Source organism: Acomys minous (genome assembly GCF_964271855.1).
Source record: "Acomys minous genome assembly, chromosome: 8".
In the NCBI taxonomy this organism is placed as follows: Eukaryota; Metazoa; Chordata; class Mammalia; order Rodentia; family Muridae; genus Acomys; species Acomys minous.
This window is the reverse complement of record NC_140489.1, coordinates 125856990-125872562: the sequence shown is the minus strand read 5'-3', so window position 1 is coordinate 125872562 and position 15573 is coordinate 125856990. Positions and strand designations below refer to the sequence as shown.

Sequence of the window (15573 nt, the reverse complement as noted above, 5' to 3'; positions counted from 1 at the left end):
GCTGATCCAAATAATAAATGTAAGGCCCTGCCATTTTGTTTTCTTTGGTTTGGTTTTGCTTTGTCTATAAATCTCCACGAGTGCACCATGGAAAGAGGCTGTTCCTGTCTTCTCGGCATGGGCGCTTCGGACACTCGGGGAGGCAGCTTTGGCTATGTGACAGTTTTAGGTGCTTTGTAGTATATTAGCAGCCCTGACATGCATTAAACACCAGGTTATGTTCCTATAACCTGCAGAAGTTCTTACATGTGTGGCACTCCTCCTCTAGGGATGTAGTTGGCTGGAGGCCTAAGATGATGAGTGTGACCGGGCTCCATCAGTGAGCACCTGAGTGACCCCATGACTCCCATGACTGTGCCTGTAGCCTGCTGAGTCAGTGTTTGTCCTCCACAGCATGCTTGCTTCTCACCATCACTGTCCATCCCCGTGGTGATGAGTTTTAACATAACAAGAGATGTTTGCATTCAGTGCTGTCTCTTTTTCCACAGTGGGCTCGGTATGCTGCAGCTATGCAGGCCATCACACAAACTGCCGAGAATTCTGTCAAGCCATTTTTCGAACAGACTCTTCTCCTGGGCCATCTCAGATCAAAGCAGTGGAAAACTATTGTGCGTCTATTAGCCCACAGTTAATACACTGTGTGAACAATTACACCCAGTCTTATCCAATGCGAAACCCAACAGATAGTAAGTAAAGGGGTGTATTCTTCTTGTCTCAGTCTTTGATAAAATAATTCATTTAGAAATTGATGCGTTCATGTAGGTGTCTGTGGTCTAGTTCACTTGAGAAACACCCAGATTTCTTCGATGTTTGGTTTTGACACACGGGATAAACATAATTTTCACAGCTATAGGGTACCAAGAAAGAAGGGAATGTGGAGACCATGAGGAAAAGGAAATTCTGTTTTGAAGATGGGTAAGATCTTTGGTATAGACATATTGATGGGAAGCCACATCATCATGCTAGAGCATCAGATTCTACCTTTTGACCTGGACATTCATGTTGTCCTTTACACAGGAAACTTACACGGACTGCATATATATATGAATATATATATAATTTATAACATATAATAGACTTCTGTGTTGAACATATACATAGTAGCATATGAGAAAAATAAAAATTACCCAAAATGCATCAGTAGGATATTGATTAAATTATATTTCTATACAATAACAGTAGTTCACAACTAACAAAAAGGAGTACATTTATACAGAGGGTCCAGGATGTATTAAGAAAACAAAGCAGGTCTCAGAACTGAAAGCATAGTCTTAGTTGTACCTCCCTGTTCCACATTATAAATTCCTGTAGTGCCGGAACCTCTATCAACAAGAAGTTGTTACTTTCATAATAAAAAAAAAATCATCAAAATAAGAGAATGATGCTTTTGAAAAGTCAAGGCCACCTAATGAGCCTGTCCTTGTGGGATCCTCAAAGCACCTACTTTGTATATCCTAGACTACATTCTGCCCCTCTAGAGGTAGTCAGATTTAAAGAACTGACTAATCAACCAGACTGAAGAAAGACTGACTGGTAAGCCACATGCTAGTGTTTTGCTTTAAACTGGCGTATCCTAAGAATTCTTTTATAATCTTGAAAGTGGTGTGCCTTGTTTGGCCTTAATTGAAATCAGAATGTGAGGCTTTGGACATAATGTGATGTAGCAGTGTGGTGAAAATCAGAGACGTGGCCTTCATTTTTAAAAAGCAGTTCTGTGCTCTCTGACATTTTGGCTGCGCTGAAGTGTTGCTGGCAGTGAGGGATTAGGAGCTCCAAGAAAACCTAGTCAGAAAGAGGTTTGATGGGTAGAACAATTAACCCAGTGTCTGTCCTAGTACAGAGGAGTCTAGGAAGGAAGGCTTCAAATTGAGTGTGCATCTTCAAATGGAGACACCTGGGAAAGCCACCTTCTGCGGTCGATAGCCTGGCTGAAAGTATTCCTTCAGTTTCTAGCTCCTTGTAGAAAATGAAAGGCTGGGTGAGTGGCCCATTAGCGTGTTTGAGGTCCTGGTTCAATCCCCATCATCAAAAAAGAAAAGAAAATTAAAGGCAGAAATAAACTAAGATGTTGTCAGAGTTCATATTATCTAAATTACAATGTGTATTAATTAGCTTCTACAGACTTACGAAAGTCTGTGGTGTCTAAGGATATGATCAAATGGAATGTTTTTAATGTCACTGAAATTAGACATCAGTCTGAGGTGAAGAGTCCCCACTAGGCACAGCAGGAAATAAGCCCACTTTGATGTGCAGTATCTTTTCCAAGAACATAAAGTGGTTTATGTGAGGCCTTAGGTGTGGGATGGCATTCATTTTGTAAGGATAGTTCTAGAAAGCTCATGACAGGACTGTGGTTGATTTTGGGAAGAGAAGCATTGCAAGGTTTGCGCTGTGGAATGATGGAGAGCAGGCTATGCACACAGGGACTTGCATAGAGGGCTCTGGTTCTCTACCAGCCGCCATTTTCTTCTTCTTCTCTGAGCAGTATGTGTCATAAAACCAGCTAATAAGGGGCTTGTATCCTGAATGCAGGTTTATATTGCTGTGACAGAGCTGAAGACCATGCTTGCCAAAATGCCTGCAAGAGAATTCTCATGTCTAAGAAGACAGAGATGGAGATTGTTGACGGTCTCATTGAGGGCTGTAAGACCCAGCCCTTGCCTCAGGATCCTCTTTGGCAGTGTTTCCTCGAAAGTTCACAGTCGGTTCACCCTGGAGTCACTGTGCACCCTCCTCCCTCAACTGGCCTTGATGGGGCTAAATTGCATTGTTGCTCTAAAGCAAACACCTCAATGTGTAGGTTAGTATCTCATTTTCCTTCATTGAAATAATAGAAAACAGGAATTTAATTGGTGGCTTTCAGCAAATGTCTTATTCTTGTCTTGTCTAGGCTTAATATTTGGGAGATACAGTATCTGACTTGGACTCAGCCTGAGTCTTCTCAGATCAAAAGATAAATAGAAGATATAACATTTTCCATTCTTTAAAAAAAAATTTTATTTAAAGTATCTATTGTGTGTGTGTGAGTATTTTGTCTGTACTTGGTACATGGGTGGTGCCCCCAGAGGCCAGAGAAGGCCTCGGATGCCCTGGAGCTGGAGTTAGAGACAACCATAAGTAGGCGTGCCCATGCTGGGAACTGACCCTGGGTCCTCCGCAAGAGCAGTGAACACTCTTCCCGTTAAGCCGTCTAACCAGCCTAAAATCTATCATTTTATTCAGCAAATATTTACTGAAGACTGTTTAAATATAGTACAGTGTTTTAGGGCTAGCAAGGCCACTACTTAGCAAGTAAGGACACCTGCCACCAGGCCTGATTAGTTAGTTAAACAATCTGAGTTTAATTCTTGGGACCTACATGGTGGAAGGAAAAAAACCGGACTCCCACAAGTTGTTCTTTTACTGCTACACATTCATGAATGCACGGCATACACACAAATAAATATATGTAATTTAATTTTTAAAAATTACATATTGAGTATTTTCCTTGCATGCATTCATGTGTACCACATATGTGCCCGGTGCCCACAGCCATCAGAAGAGGTCATAGGGCCCCAGGAAACTACAGTTCAGCCTTAAAATTTTTTCTGATAAAACAAATATTGTTTATACATTGCTGAAAGCATTGTGTTTGGGGTCTGAAGGGTTAACTAGCAAAAGGGCAGTAAATAAAAATGACATGAGCTTACAGTGTGTGGCCCTGAAGAGATGGCATGGAGGTTAAGAGCACTTACTGTTCTTGCAGAAAACCCCAGCACCACAGAGGGTGGCTTACAACTGCTTGTAACTCTAGCTGCAGAGGATCTAATACCCTCTTCTGCCATCTTTATGCACTTTACTCACATGTGCAGACACATACTTATTGCATGTAAATAGTTATTTAGAAGACTAAGTTTTGATCTGATATCTAAGAGATAGTCTCTTTATTAAATTATGAAATTTTGGGATGAGGAGTGTCACTCAGTTGGTAGAGTGCTTGCCTAGCATGCACGAAGCCTTCCAATGCCACATGAACTAGTCATGGAGACTCATGTCTATAATCCCAGCACTCAGGAGGTGGAGACAGGAGGACCAGTGCCAGCCTCATTACGTACTGAATTTAAGGCCAGCCTGAGCCACATGATGCCCTCTGTTGAAAGGAAGGAAGGAAGGAAGGAAGGAAGGAACAAACTTAGAATTTGAAGAGTCTTTTGTTATATTAGAACAGCCTTAGTGTTATGGTCGTCTGTGTTAGTTGGAGAATTATGTTGGGGAGGTGGGGCTCTGGGACAGAATATCTCCCATAAACAAATGAGAAAAGATTTGTTTCAGCTCACTATTTCTAAGGCTCAGTCCACAGTCCCATGGCTCCGTTGTCTTGCTTTGAGGAGGAGCAGAGTATCCCAGTGGAAGGAGTTTGGGTGAGAGCTGCTCACCCAGTGACCTCCCTCCTCCAGGCAGACCTTTCAGCTACACCCAACCTCCCGACGTTTCTGCTAACTCTCAGAATAGGTTGCCAGCTAGGGACCAGTCCTTCAGCACACGAGCCTGTGAGGGATTACTTCATATTGAAACCATAGCAGCAGTAATTGGTATTGCACCCAGAGATAAAAAGAACGAGATGTGAGCGGAGGAAACAGTGCAGAGATACCTAAGGTCATGATGGATAGGCTTGCCTCAAGTCACTTTCTATTGCTCTGATAAGACACCATGGCCAAGGCAACTTATAGAAAAATTCGTGTGTTTGAGACTTAGAGTTTCAGAGACAGAGTCCATGACCATCGTGGCAGGCAGCATGAGAGCTCACATCTTGAGACTCATTCATGAAGCAGATTGAGAAAGAGAGAGAAAGGCACAAATCCTCTGCAACCTCAAAGCCCCTCTCTCCAGTGACACCCTCCTCCAACAAGGTCACACCTCCTAATCCTTCCCAATACTCCCACCATCTGAGGACCAATTTTTGAAATATACGAGCCACAGGGAGAGTCTCATTCAGGCTTTGAGGATGTAACAAAAGTTTGCCTTATTAGAGGTATTTTGGACAAAAGGGGGGGCAGACATTACTAGGCGTTCCTAAAGGGAAAATAAGATACCAGACATAAAATTGGATTGACCATTAAAAAAAAGAAACCATCCCTCAAATAACCCATCAAACTTTACCAAAGATACAAAACAATCTAAACAAAGTCAGTTGAAAGGTTTAATTGTAAATAAATCTGGCCCTGTAATTACAGAAATGAATTACATATAGAAGTTAATAAACGTATTTATAAGAGGGATACTGAGTAGCTTTTAAATGCCCATAAACTACGTTTATATCTGTATTGTGTTATTGGAGCTTGGGATGGCTTTTATTGCAGTTTGTCTTGGGTGTTTTGAGACAGTGCCTCTCTAAGTAACCCTGACTGTCCTAAAACTCACTCTGTAGACCAGGCTGGCCTCAGTCTCACAGAGTCTACCTGCCCCTGCCTCCCAGTGCTGGAATATAGGCATGTGCCACCACGCCCAGCTTGGTTTGGGTCTTGAGTTGCTCTATTGTTGTGGTTTAACATTTATTAGAAGGGGGCCTGCATGTGGAGGTTAAAGGTCAACTTGAAAGGCAGTTCTCTCCTTCCACCATGTCCTAACAACTGAGGAACACCGGTTTGTGGTTTGCTGAATGCTTTCAATTTCATACACTTGATCTTTCTGAAACCTTATGAGATAATTGGGGAAATCTGTGTAATTTCTGTTTTAAATGTTAGAAACTAACTCTCAGATGTTGAATGATCTATTCAGGCAAATATAGGAAGTAAAGGGCTAGAGAAAGTACTGACTTCCTCCTCCTCGAAATGTGAAAGCTCCCTTGACAGCCAGGGTCCCGGTCTGTTTAAGGGTTGTGCGTCTCCAGTGCCTTGACAGGCAGCACATAAAACGGCGCTCATGACCACAGGGGGAGTGGGCAGGCTGACTCAGAGTGAAGATACTTTCCTTGGGGCTGGAGAGATGGCCTGTGGTTTAGAGCACTGTCTGCTCTTTCAGATGACCCATGTTCAGTTCCCAGCACCCACATGGCAGCTGACAACTGTTTGTAATTCCAGTAACAACAGATCTCATGTCTACTTCTGATGACCTCCATTCGCACCAAACACACACATAGTGCACAAACATACTTGCAGGCAAACATTCTTACACATATAAAAAAAAGTCATAGGGGTATTTATGAGAGTCAAGCAATCATGAGAACAGTTGAAGATGTTTACTTAAAATTTTGTATATTTCAATGATATCAAATTTTTATAGTGAACATGCATTACTTTTATAAATAAATATTAAACTAATGAATCCAATGTATAAACCGACTTTGGAAATGGCCTAACAGTATTGCTTCATCGGTGGAGACACGTAAGTCACTTTGCAGTCCTCAAGTACTGAGCATGAAAATGTCGCGTATCAACTGTGCCAGTATGCAGAGGTTTGAGAGTCTTAAGGAACATAAGTGGCTTAAACACCATAACCTATAGCCCCACCTCCCATTTTTCCTGGTACTAGGGATTGAACCAAGGATCTTGAGCACCCTGGGCACATACTTTGACACTGAGTTATGCCCTAACCATTAAAGCGCCTCTTTAGAGTCACACTCTGCCTCCTGTGATTAGCAGAATTAAAGGTGATACCTTTTTAGAGGTAAAACCATGCATTTTACTTTAGTAAATATTGAAAATAGAAGGAAGAGAAGGCTATGGGAGAAAGTAATTGTACCAGAACTAAGGATGTACAGACACTTTAAGGGACTATAAAGTGTAGTATTCAGCTTTCTATCAATCATAGCAAAGGGGGGTGGATGATTTTGTTTTTTAATTTTTGGAAAATTATTTATTTTCTGAATCTATGTATTATTTTTGGGGTGGAGTAGGATGAGCACACACACCACGGAATATGGGTGAGGTCAGAGGAGATGTTGTGTCACTCAGTCTCTTCATCTCTGTGTGGGTCTGGGTCAAACTCAGGTCTCCAGGCTTGCATGGTAAGCTCCTTTACACTAAGCCAACGCTCAGTCCCCTTCTATCCCATGGATGATTTTTAAAAAATATATACATTGGTTTGTATTTTATTTGTGTGGATGTTTTACCTGTCTGTACACAACATGCAAGCCTGGTGCCCTCAGAGGGCAGAAGAGTGTGCTGGGTCCCTTGCGATTGGAGCTACAGACAATTTTAAGCCGCCACGTGGTGCTGGGAATCACATCTGGGCCCCTGGAAGAGCTCTGGTCTGTCAGTCTAAACTCCACAGAGTACTGAGAACTCATGCCATAGCCATTCCTCGCCAGGTACTGCCTGCCAATTCCACGAAGCGCCTAGAGATAATAGCAGGCTTTCTGTCCCTCCGACTCCTCCCTACCCCATGTGAAGTGGTGTTCTGCCCAGAGTCACAATGCCTCCATTCTTCTCATGACCCTGTTTCAACAGTGAAGACTGCTGCTCACAGCCCAGGTTCTGTGGGTTCACAACATTCCCTGAGGAATGAGCAAATGAGACCTCTGGCCTGCTTAAAAAAACCCACCTCCTTGGTTGGCCGCATAACTGCAAACCCAAGTGCCTTTGTAAGTGAAATGAGTGCGGATTCAGAACGAGAGAAGGCAAACAAGTAATCAAAGAACAACTTCAAAGTCTGCACTGATGTAAGTTTTATAGCCAGGCACAGCGGCTCATGCCTCTAATCCCAGCACTTGGGAAGGAGCAAAGGCGTTCAAGGTCATCCTTAGCTATACAGCAAATTTGAGGTCAGCCTAGGCCACGTGCTGCCTGACATCAGAGTTGACTAGAACTCTTTTTAGTCTAGAAACTATTATTCCCAGTTTTTTCCATTGCTAAAACTGACAAATGTCAACGGCTTGTTGAAAAAGCCCAGTGCCTCCTGTCAGTGGTGGCGCACAACTTTAATCCTAGCAGTTGGTAGGCAGAGATGGGTGCATCTCTGAGTTCAAGGCCAGCCTGGTCTACAAAGCAAGTCCAGGACAGCCAAGGCTACACAGAGAAACCCTGTCTCGAAAAACAAACAAACAAAAAACCAAACAAAAACAAAAACAAAGAAAGAAAGAAAAAAAGAAAAAGAAAAAACTGAGTGCTGCCTTGCCTCTCAATCCTTTTCTAGCCTAATATTTCAACCCATATCCCCAAAGGCTAGCCTTCCCACTCCCAAAATATAAATGTGGTTTCTTGGTTCTGAGGATGCTTTTCAGGTCAGCCCTGGAGAGCACTTCTTGTTCACTTGTAAGTCACCCATGGCGATGCTGAGTGCCCTCTGGTGTCACTCTCTTTAATGAGCTTTAACCTTCTTTTGTGGACCTCATTCTTCTTGACCTTAGCAGGTTTTGGCTATGAGACCCAGCAGGCATTCTTAACCACTGAGCCATCCCTCTGTCCCTCCTCCCAATCCCCCACCCCTTGCCAAATGTGTCCTTCTTTATCTCACCAGCACAGGGCTTCTCTCAGAGGTTTCTGCTGACCAGTTGCATGGAGTCATAAAGGCACAATGTCAGCAACTTCCGTCCACAGTCACTAAAGGAGAGCCTGCACTGTAACTGGAGTCCCGGTGATTCCTAGTCACCTGCCAGGTAGACCAAGCATCTTGTATTATTTTCAGACAGGGTTCCATTATGTAGCTCTGGCTAGCCTCAAATCAAACTCAGGGACTTCCAGCTCTAACTCCCTCTGCCTCCCAAGGGCTGGCAAGGTAGTGCACAACTACTGCTGGCAAAACCAGTGGACTTTTTACTACTGCCATGATTAAAAAGGAAACCAAGGGGGCTGGTGTGGTACCCACGCCTTTAAACCCAGCATTGCATAGGCTGAGGCAGGCTGATATCTGCTGAATTTGAGGCTAGCCTGGTCTACTTACTGAGCTATGCCAACCAAGGCTATTTCATGAGACCATGCCTTAAAACACACACACACACACACACACACACACACACACACACACACACACACACACACACACAAGGACAAGGACTTTACTAGCTAAAAGGGATGGGTGGGCAATTTCATTTCTCTTAAGAACTAATCTTTTCCCATACCCTTTGCCAATTTACCCTCTTCTGAACTGTGATAGCATTCATTGGTGTTTGTGGTGGTGTTGGTGTTAGTGATTTTTCAAGACAGGGTTTCTCTGTGTGGCCCTGGCTGTCCTGGACTCACTTTTTAGACCAGGCTGTTCTTGAACTCACGAAGAACTGCCTGCCTCTGCATCCCAAGTGTATTCACTATTTTATACCATCATTTCTAAGAATGCTCTATGTAGCTCTGGCTGGCCAGAAAGTAACCAGGTAGACCAGGCTGGCCTTGAACTCACAGATCTTCCTGGCCTTCACCACTAGTTGACCTGGATCTTGTTTTCTTATCTCCTGAGCTCCAGATAGGCCGTCTAATAATCGCTGAATGGAGAGAAGCACCTGTGCATCAAAGCTGTGACCTTTAAGGTCAGTCAGGAGGAAAAGGAGTGGGTGACTGGCCAGCTAAGATGAGCTGAGCACACAGGCTGCACTCTGTAAAGCCATGCTCCACTTCTGCCCCAAGAAAGCACTGAGGTATCTGCTATGGTGAGTGATGTCTGTGCTGGGAGAGCCACACAAGGAGCCTCTTGCTCCCTGAGCTTAGGAACGTTAATCCAGCAGCAGGGAGGGACATGGACCTATAAAAGCCCCAAGAGCTGTGACAGGGACATAGCTCAGTGGTAAAGCGCATGCTCTGCATTCATAGGCCATGAGTTACACACACACACACACACACACACACACACACACACACACACACACACACGAGAGAGAGAGAGAGAGAGAGAGAGAGAGAGAGAGAGAGAGAGAGAGAGAGAGAGAGAACAGAAGAAACATCAAGGAACCTCTGGGTGGTGAAAAAGAGGTGATTGCATGAAGCCAGTAGCATTTGAGGATACCACCAGCAGAAAGTGTGGGGTGGCAGACGGTACACTGGGCAACAGAACATGCAGGAAACCAAGGTGTCTTATATAGAGAGCCTAGGGACTGGTCTACAAGATCAGTCAAAAGCCTCTCCTTCCTTGGAGCTCACAAATAGAAAATATTTCCTTTTAAGGAGAGAGAGTAGACAGAGTAAAGGTGGTAAATTGGGGACCACTGTAGTGTGAGAGGTGCCATGACCAGAAGTGGCTATTGGAGGGGCTAGAGATGGCCCAGTCATTAAGAGCTATTGCTGCTCTTGCAGAGAACTTGGTCTTGCTCTCAGCATCTACATGGTGGCTCACAACTGCCTACACTTCCAATTCCAGGGGATTCCAACACCCTCTTCCGGCCTCTAAGGCTTCTGTACACACTGGTGTATGTACATACATACACACAGGCCACACACATACATATAAACCAGTGAATACATAAGTGAAGAAATGAGCTATCAGATAGCTTACTAAGCAGAAAAGTGAACCAGATCAGAGTGGCTTAGACTGAAGAACCTGACGATTCACACCTATAATGAACTTTAACAAACACACCAAATAAGAAGCTTTCTAAATTTTTGGCTACAAACTCACTGCAGAAATTAGTTATATACTTTTAATCCCAGCACTTGGGAGGCAAAGGCAGGTGAATCTCTGTGAATTTGAGGCCAGCCTGGTCTACAGAGTGAGTTTTGGGACAGCCAAGGCTAGCTGTACAGAGAAACTTGTCTCAAAGAACAACAACAACAAAATTACATAAACAAAATCTATTGACTATGTAAATCTAAAGTAAAAACCATGTAAACAAGATCTATTAAAGTTTAATGTCTGCCTGAAGAAGGTGGGAGAAAAGAATCTAGTTGTTTCCTCTTGTCCCTTCTCAGCCACAGGAGTTATCAAAAGGCTTGTTTGAAAATCAGCAGTTAGACTTGATACCGTATGAGCATATTCAGGGGGAGGAGATCCCCCTCAGACACAGACATAGGGGAGGGGAGTAGGGGGGGGAAGTGGGAGGAAGGGAGGGATGGGAGGATACATGGGATGGGCTAACAACTGAGATGTAATATGTATAAATTAATAAAAATGTATTAAAAAAAAAAAATAAAATAAAAATTCATCTCAATTCTAAAAAAAAAAAAAAAAAAAAAAAAAAAAAAAAAAAAATAAAAGTTCATTATAACTTATCTTACATTTGATTAACAGTTGCTGTAGTTTATGCCCTTCTAGATTCAGGTTGAAATTTCATTGCTATCTTAAGAGTTCTGCAAGACAGAGCTGTAAAGAAGTAATTAGGCCATCAGGCTCGTGTCTTCATGAATTAGTTAAAAATCAAAATATGTTAATTTTCTTAGGCAACCTTCTAATACAATTTATGTCTGGCCCTTATGCTTCCTATCTGTCTTACTGAGGCTTACAAACAATTCTATTCTGTTATGTCTAACACAAAGGCCATCATAGATGCCTTTTTGTATGTTCCAGTTTTTAAAGACATGGTCTAAATAACTTGTATTATTTATAATCTTCTCATTATAATGAATTCTGTTATAGTAGGAAAAAACTGACTATGAAAAACATCCATGGAAAAAAAAAAAAAAAAAAAAAAAAAAAAAAAAAAAAAAAAAAAAGAAAATCAGCAGTTAGCAGGGATTGGTAAACACAACCAACTCCTGCCCACCACTTGTCATTACAAATACACCCTTCTGGAAGAAGGCCAGTGTCTATCTGACTGTGCACTCACTGGCTGCTTTCAGTTAATAATGACAGAGTTGAGAAATCAGGATAGAGGACCCATGGCCTGCAAAATCAAACCTATTGCCATTTATAGACAAAGGTTTCCACCCTCTGGTCTCAACTTTTGCTCTCAAGGTGTAACCCATAGTCTGCACACATTGTCCTTGCTCACATACAGAGCTCAGGGTTGTTTGAGGAGGTTTTTCTCTTGGGGGTGATCTTGTGAGTCTGGAGGTGTGTGACAGGGCTACAACCCAAGGGCAGAGAGTTTACAAAGGAAGCAGGATGAGGCTCAGTAGTAGAGCTGGTCCCTAAGCAGGGCTGGGATCAGTCCCTGGTACTAAAATATAAAGAACTGAACAGATATAGTGCAAAGCACGTTCTAGCTTTTTGGCCTTTTTAGGCAGGGTTCTCTAGGCACAGGCTGGCTGTAAACTTGGAGCAACGCATCATCCTTTGGTTCCAGAGTGTTGGAATTGTGGGCACAGTGAGGTTCTCTCTCAAAAGAGCAAACAGCCGGGCAGTGGTGGTGCCTGCCTTTGGTCCCAGCACTTGGGAGGCAGAGACAGGCAAATCTGAGTTGAGGCCAACTTGGGAGCGTAGCTCATTTAGTTTATCTGAAGCCCTGAGTTTGAACCCCAGCACAGAGTCAACCTGCATGCAGTGGGGCATGTCTTTAACTGCAGCCCTCCAAGACGTGCTGGAAGGAGGAGCAGAAATTCCAATCATCCTCAGCCCAAGGAGCAGGCGACTGTCTCAGAAAGCAGCAAAAAGAGAAAAGAAAGATGAGAGACTGCTTTGCTTTTAAATGCATGCGCTAACGATGATTAGGAGATATTTAGATAGGCTAAAAGTGAGTAATAGGCTCGCCTTCACTACTATCAATAATGTCAGGGAATCAGACTTACTGTGAAAGTTCTCCAGAGCACACATGCCATTATACCAAAAACTAGGGCAAAGGTCAGAGCTTGACAGAGCTGTTGAGTTACCTGTTTTTCTTTTAAGACCAGCAAACCTGTTGGCATAACGAGGTATATGTAAAAATTTAGCAGGAAATGACTCAAGTCGAGACCAAGGTTGGTCCCAGGAATGATGAAACATTATGCAAGACAAAAGTGATCTGTGTCAAGTGTCACACAGGATGAATGGAGTGATGTGTTGCTCAAGACACTGGTGTGCAATCCATTGTGCAGCAGTCAGAGCTACAGCCGAGCTGGGACTGTGACCGGTGACAGAGTTACTAACGAGCAACCTAAATGAGGCCCTGGGTTTTATCACCAGCGCTGAGAAGACACACACACACAACCCTGCTGCCACCAGAAGTGGGCACGCGTAATGCCAGCTGCACAGAGGATTAGAGGCCAGCCCGGACTACATGATACCCTGTTTCAAAAGGAAAGAGGTTACATTTTAAGTAAATCAATAATGCAGTGTGGAATTAAGTGTCTTTTCTTTCTTTCTTTCTTTCTTTCTTTCTTTCTTTCTTTCTTTCTTTCTTTCTTTTGAGACAACTGTGGTCTTAAATTCACAGTGATGTTCCTGTCTCTACCTCCTGAGTATAGAATTATATTCCTCTGGAGTGTACCACCATGTCCAGTTTACAGTGGCTTTTCATTGTTGGTTTAGTTTGCCTGTGCTTGAGATTGAACATGGGGCCTCACATACAATAAGCAGTGCTTTACTGCCGAGCCATATCCTAGCTTTCTCTCTCTCTCTCTCTCTCTCTCTCTCTCTCTCTCTCTCTCTCTCTCTCTCTCTCTCTCTCGTTTTATGAGACAGGGTTTCTCTGTGTAGCTGTGGCTGTCCTGGATTTGTAGACCAGGTTGGTCTTGAACTCAGGGACATCCATCTGCCTCTGCCTCCCTGAGAATTGGGATTAGAGGCTTACACCACCATGCCCAGCTCCTAGCCCTCTTTGTATTTGAACTCACTCAGTAACCTAGGCAAGCTTTAATTGGAGAGTCCTACCAAATAGTTAGAATTATATACAGCTAACAATGGTTCCTTTCTCTCTCTCTCTCTCTCTCTTTCTTTCTTTTTTTTTTTGAGACAGGATTTCTTTTGTATTCCTGGCTGTCCTAGACTCACTTTGTAGTACAGTCTGGCCTCAAACTCACAGATGTCCGCCTGCTTCTGCTCCCCAAGTGCTGGGATTACAGGCGTGTGCCATCCTGCCCAGCAACAATGGTTTCTTAACTAGTCTCTTCTGGAAGTCCTCCACTTCATCCTACTTACCAAACCTATGTTTTCAATACAGCATCAATGTAATATTCTGTTCAAAGCCTTTCAAAGCTGGGCATGGTGGCTTATGCCTACAGTGCTAGCACTGGGGACACAGAGGCAGATGGATCTCTGAGTTTGAGACCACATAGTAAGACACTATCTCAAAACAAAAATCCTTCAAAACTGTCTCATCTCATTCACTCACAGTAAAACACAGGGCCATAAATCAAGATACTGACTCACCGATCCTATAATCATAACTTCTACTCCTTTACTTTTGCCCCAGTTGAACCACGTGCTAACCTCCTAGAGGCCCAGGCACACCACGGTGAGATGATACAGTACATAATTAAAACATGAGAACATAATTAAAACATGCCACAAAGGGTGTGTAGGAGTATGGTGGTTGCACCATGAAAGCCCTACATCCTGTTTCCATTTCTGTATGTCTACATTTCCTATTCCTTGCTCCAATGGCACAAAGAGTCAAACTGTGAAAGTCTCACCATGTAATTGTGCTTGGCTTTGCTACGTAGACCATGCTAGCCTTTGAACTTGAGGTGCTCCTCCTATCTCTGCCTCCCAAGGGCTGGGATCACAGGCATGCACCACGATGTCCAGCTAAATAGCTTGACTTTTTATTATTCAGCATCCCTGTTACAAGATTAACAGTGACAGCAATTCCAATGACAATAAAATAGCCGATTCTGCTTTTATTTTGTTTTCAAGAATATAAGGCTGAGGTGCTGGAGAGATGGCTCAGAGGTTAAGCACACTGGCTGCTCTTCCAGAGGTCCTGAGTTCAATTCCCAGCAACCACATGGTGGCTTACAGCCATCTGTAATGGAATCTAATTGCCTTTCCTGGTGTACATGAAAGCAGAGCTCTCATATAAATAAAATCAATCAATCAGTCTTTTTAAAGAAGGAAAGTGTGGTTCTGCGTTGCTGACCTGGTGGGTCCCAAAGGTCTGGGTTCCTCCAAGAAGGCAGGTCTGGGTCCCAAGCCCAGCATTGATGGGGGAGGAGGACGGGGAGACAGGGAGATACAGGTACTTGGCAAATGCTTCCCCAGAGGCTTGTCACTTAGGGACAGAGCTGGGTTCCCAGTCTCTCTGGGGGAGGTGGTGAAGGAATGTTACTGCAGGCTCTGCTAGTACTACCCCAGGGGTCAGCACTTAGCTGAGCCACCAGCAGTGGTTGCCCCAGAGACTACAAAGGCAGTTAGTTCTACTACTGCAGCCTGGATCACCAGGGATCCAGCCCTGGTTCCTCCCAGAGTGAATAGAGTCTCAGAAGGTCATAGTGGAATGAGAAGTCAAAGCCAAGCCAACTTTATTTGTGAGTTAGAGATTTATAGAATCTCAGGCAGTGAGGGTGAATGTGTCTGATTCACTAGAGCTCAGTGTGCCTGGATTCCTCATCTACATAGTGACACAGTGCCTTAGTCAAAGGAGCCTTTATCACAGAAAGGAAGACAATATTTAATTATCCTATGTGTGAGGAGATGGTGCCTAGGTGTAATTAAAAATCATTTTCTGGAGGCTAAGATCTCAGTAAGGGATTAAGTACTTCCTGGAACTCCATGTGCCTGTTGTCAGGAAAAGTTGGGCCTGTATTTTTTATGTGACATCCCTTACGAAATTCTGGAGTCACCAGATCAGGTGGGGTGAGGGGCCCGGCTGACAAAGGG

At 43.5% G+C, this 15573-nt stretch overlaps 1 protein-coding gene across 1 annotated transcript in view; it reads left to right on the top strand.

The window, feature by feature from the left end:
* The window catches only part of LOC311602988 (reversion-inducing cysteine-rich protein with Kazal motifs-like), a 28230-nt gene extending 18393 nt beyond the window's left edge, over positions 1-9837 (top strand). The window contains exons 7-9 of the mRNA XM_084791740.1: positions 489-686; positions 2533-2800; positions 8437-9837. Coding sequence (XP_084647866.1) covers positions 489-686; positions 2533-2800; positions 8437-8542 — 572 coding nt within the window. The 3' untranslated portion in view covers positions 8543-9837. The remainder of the gene's footprint in view (positions 1-488; positions 687-2532; positions 2801-8436) is intronic.
* Positions 9838-15573: the final 5736 nt, after the last annotated feature.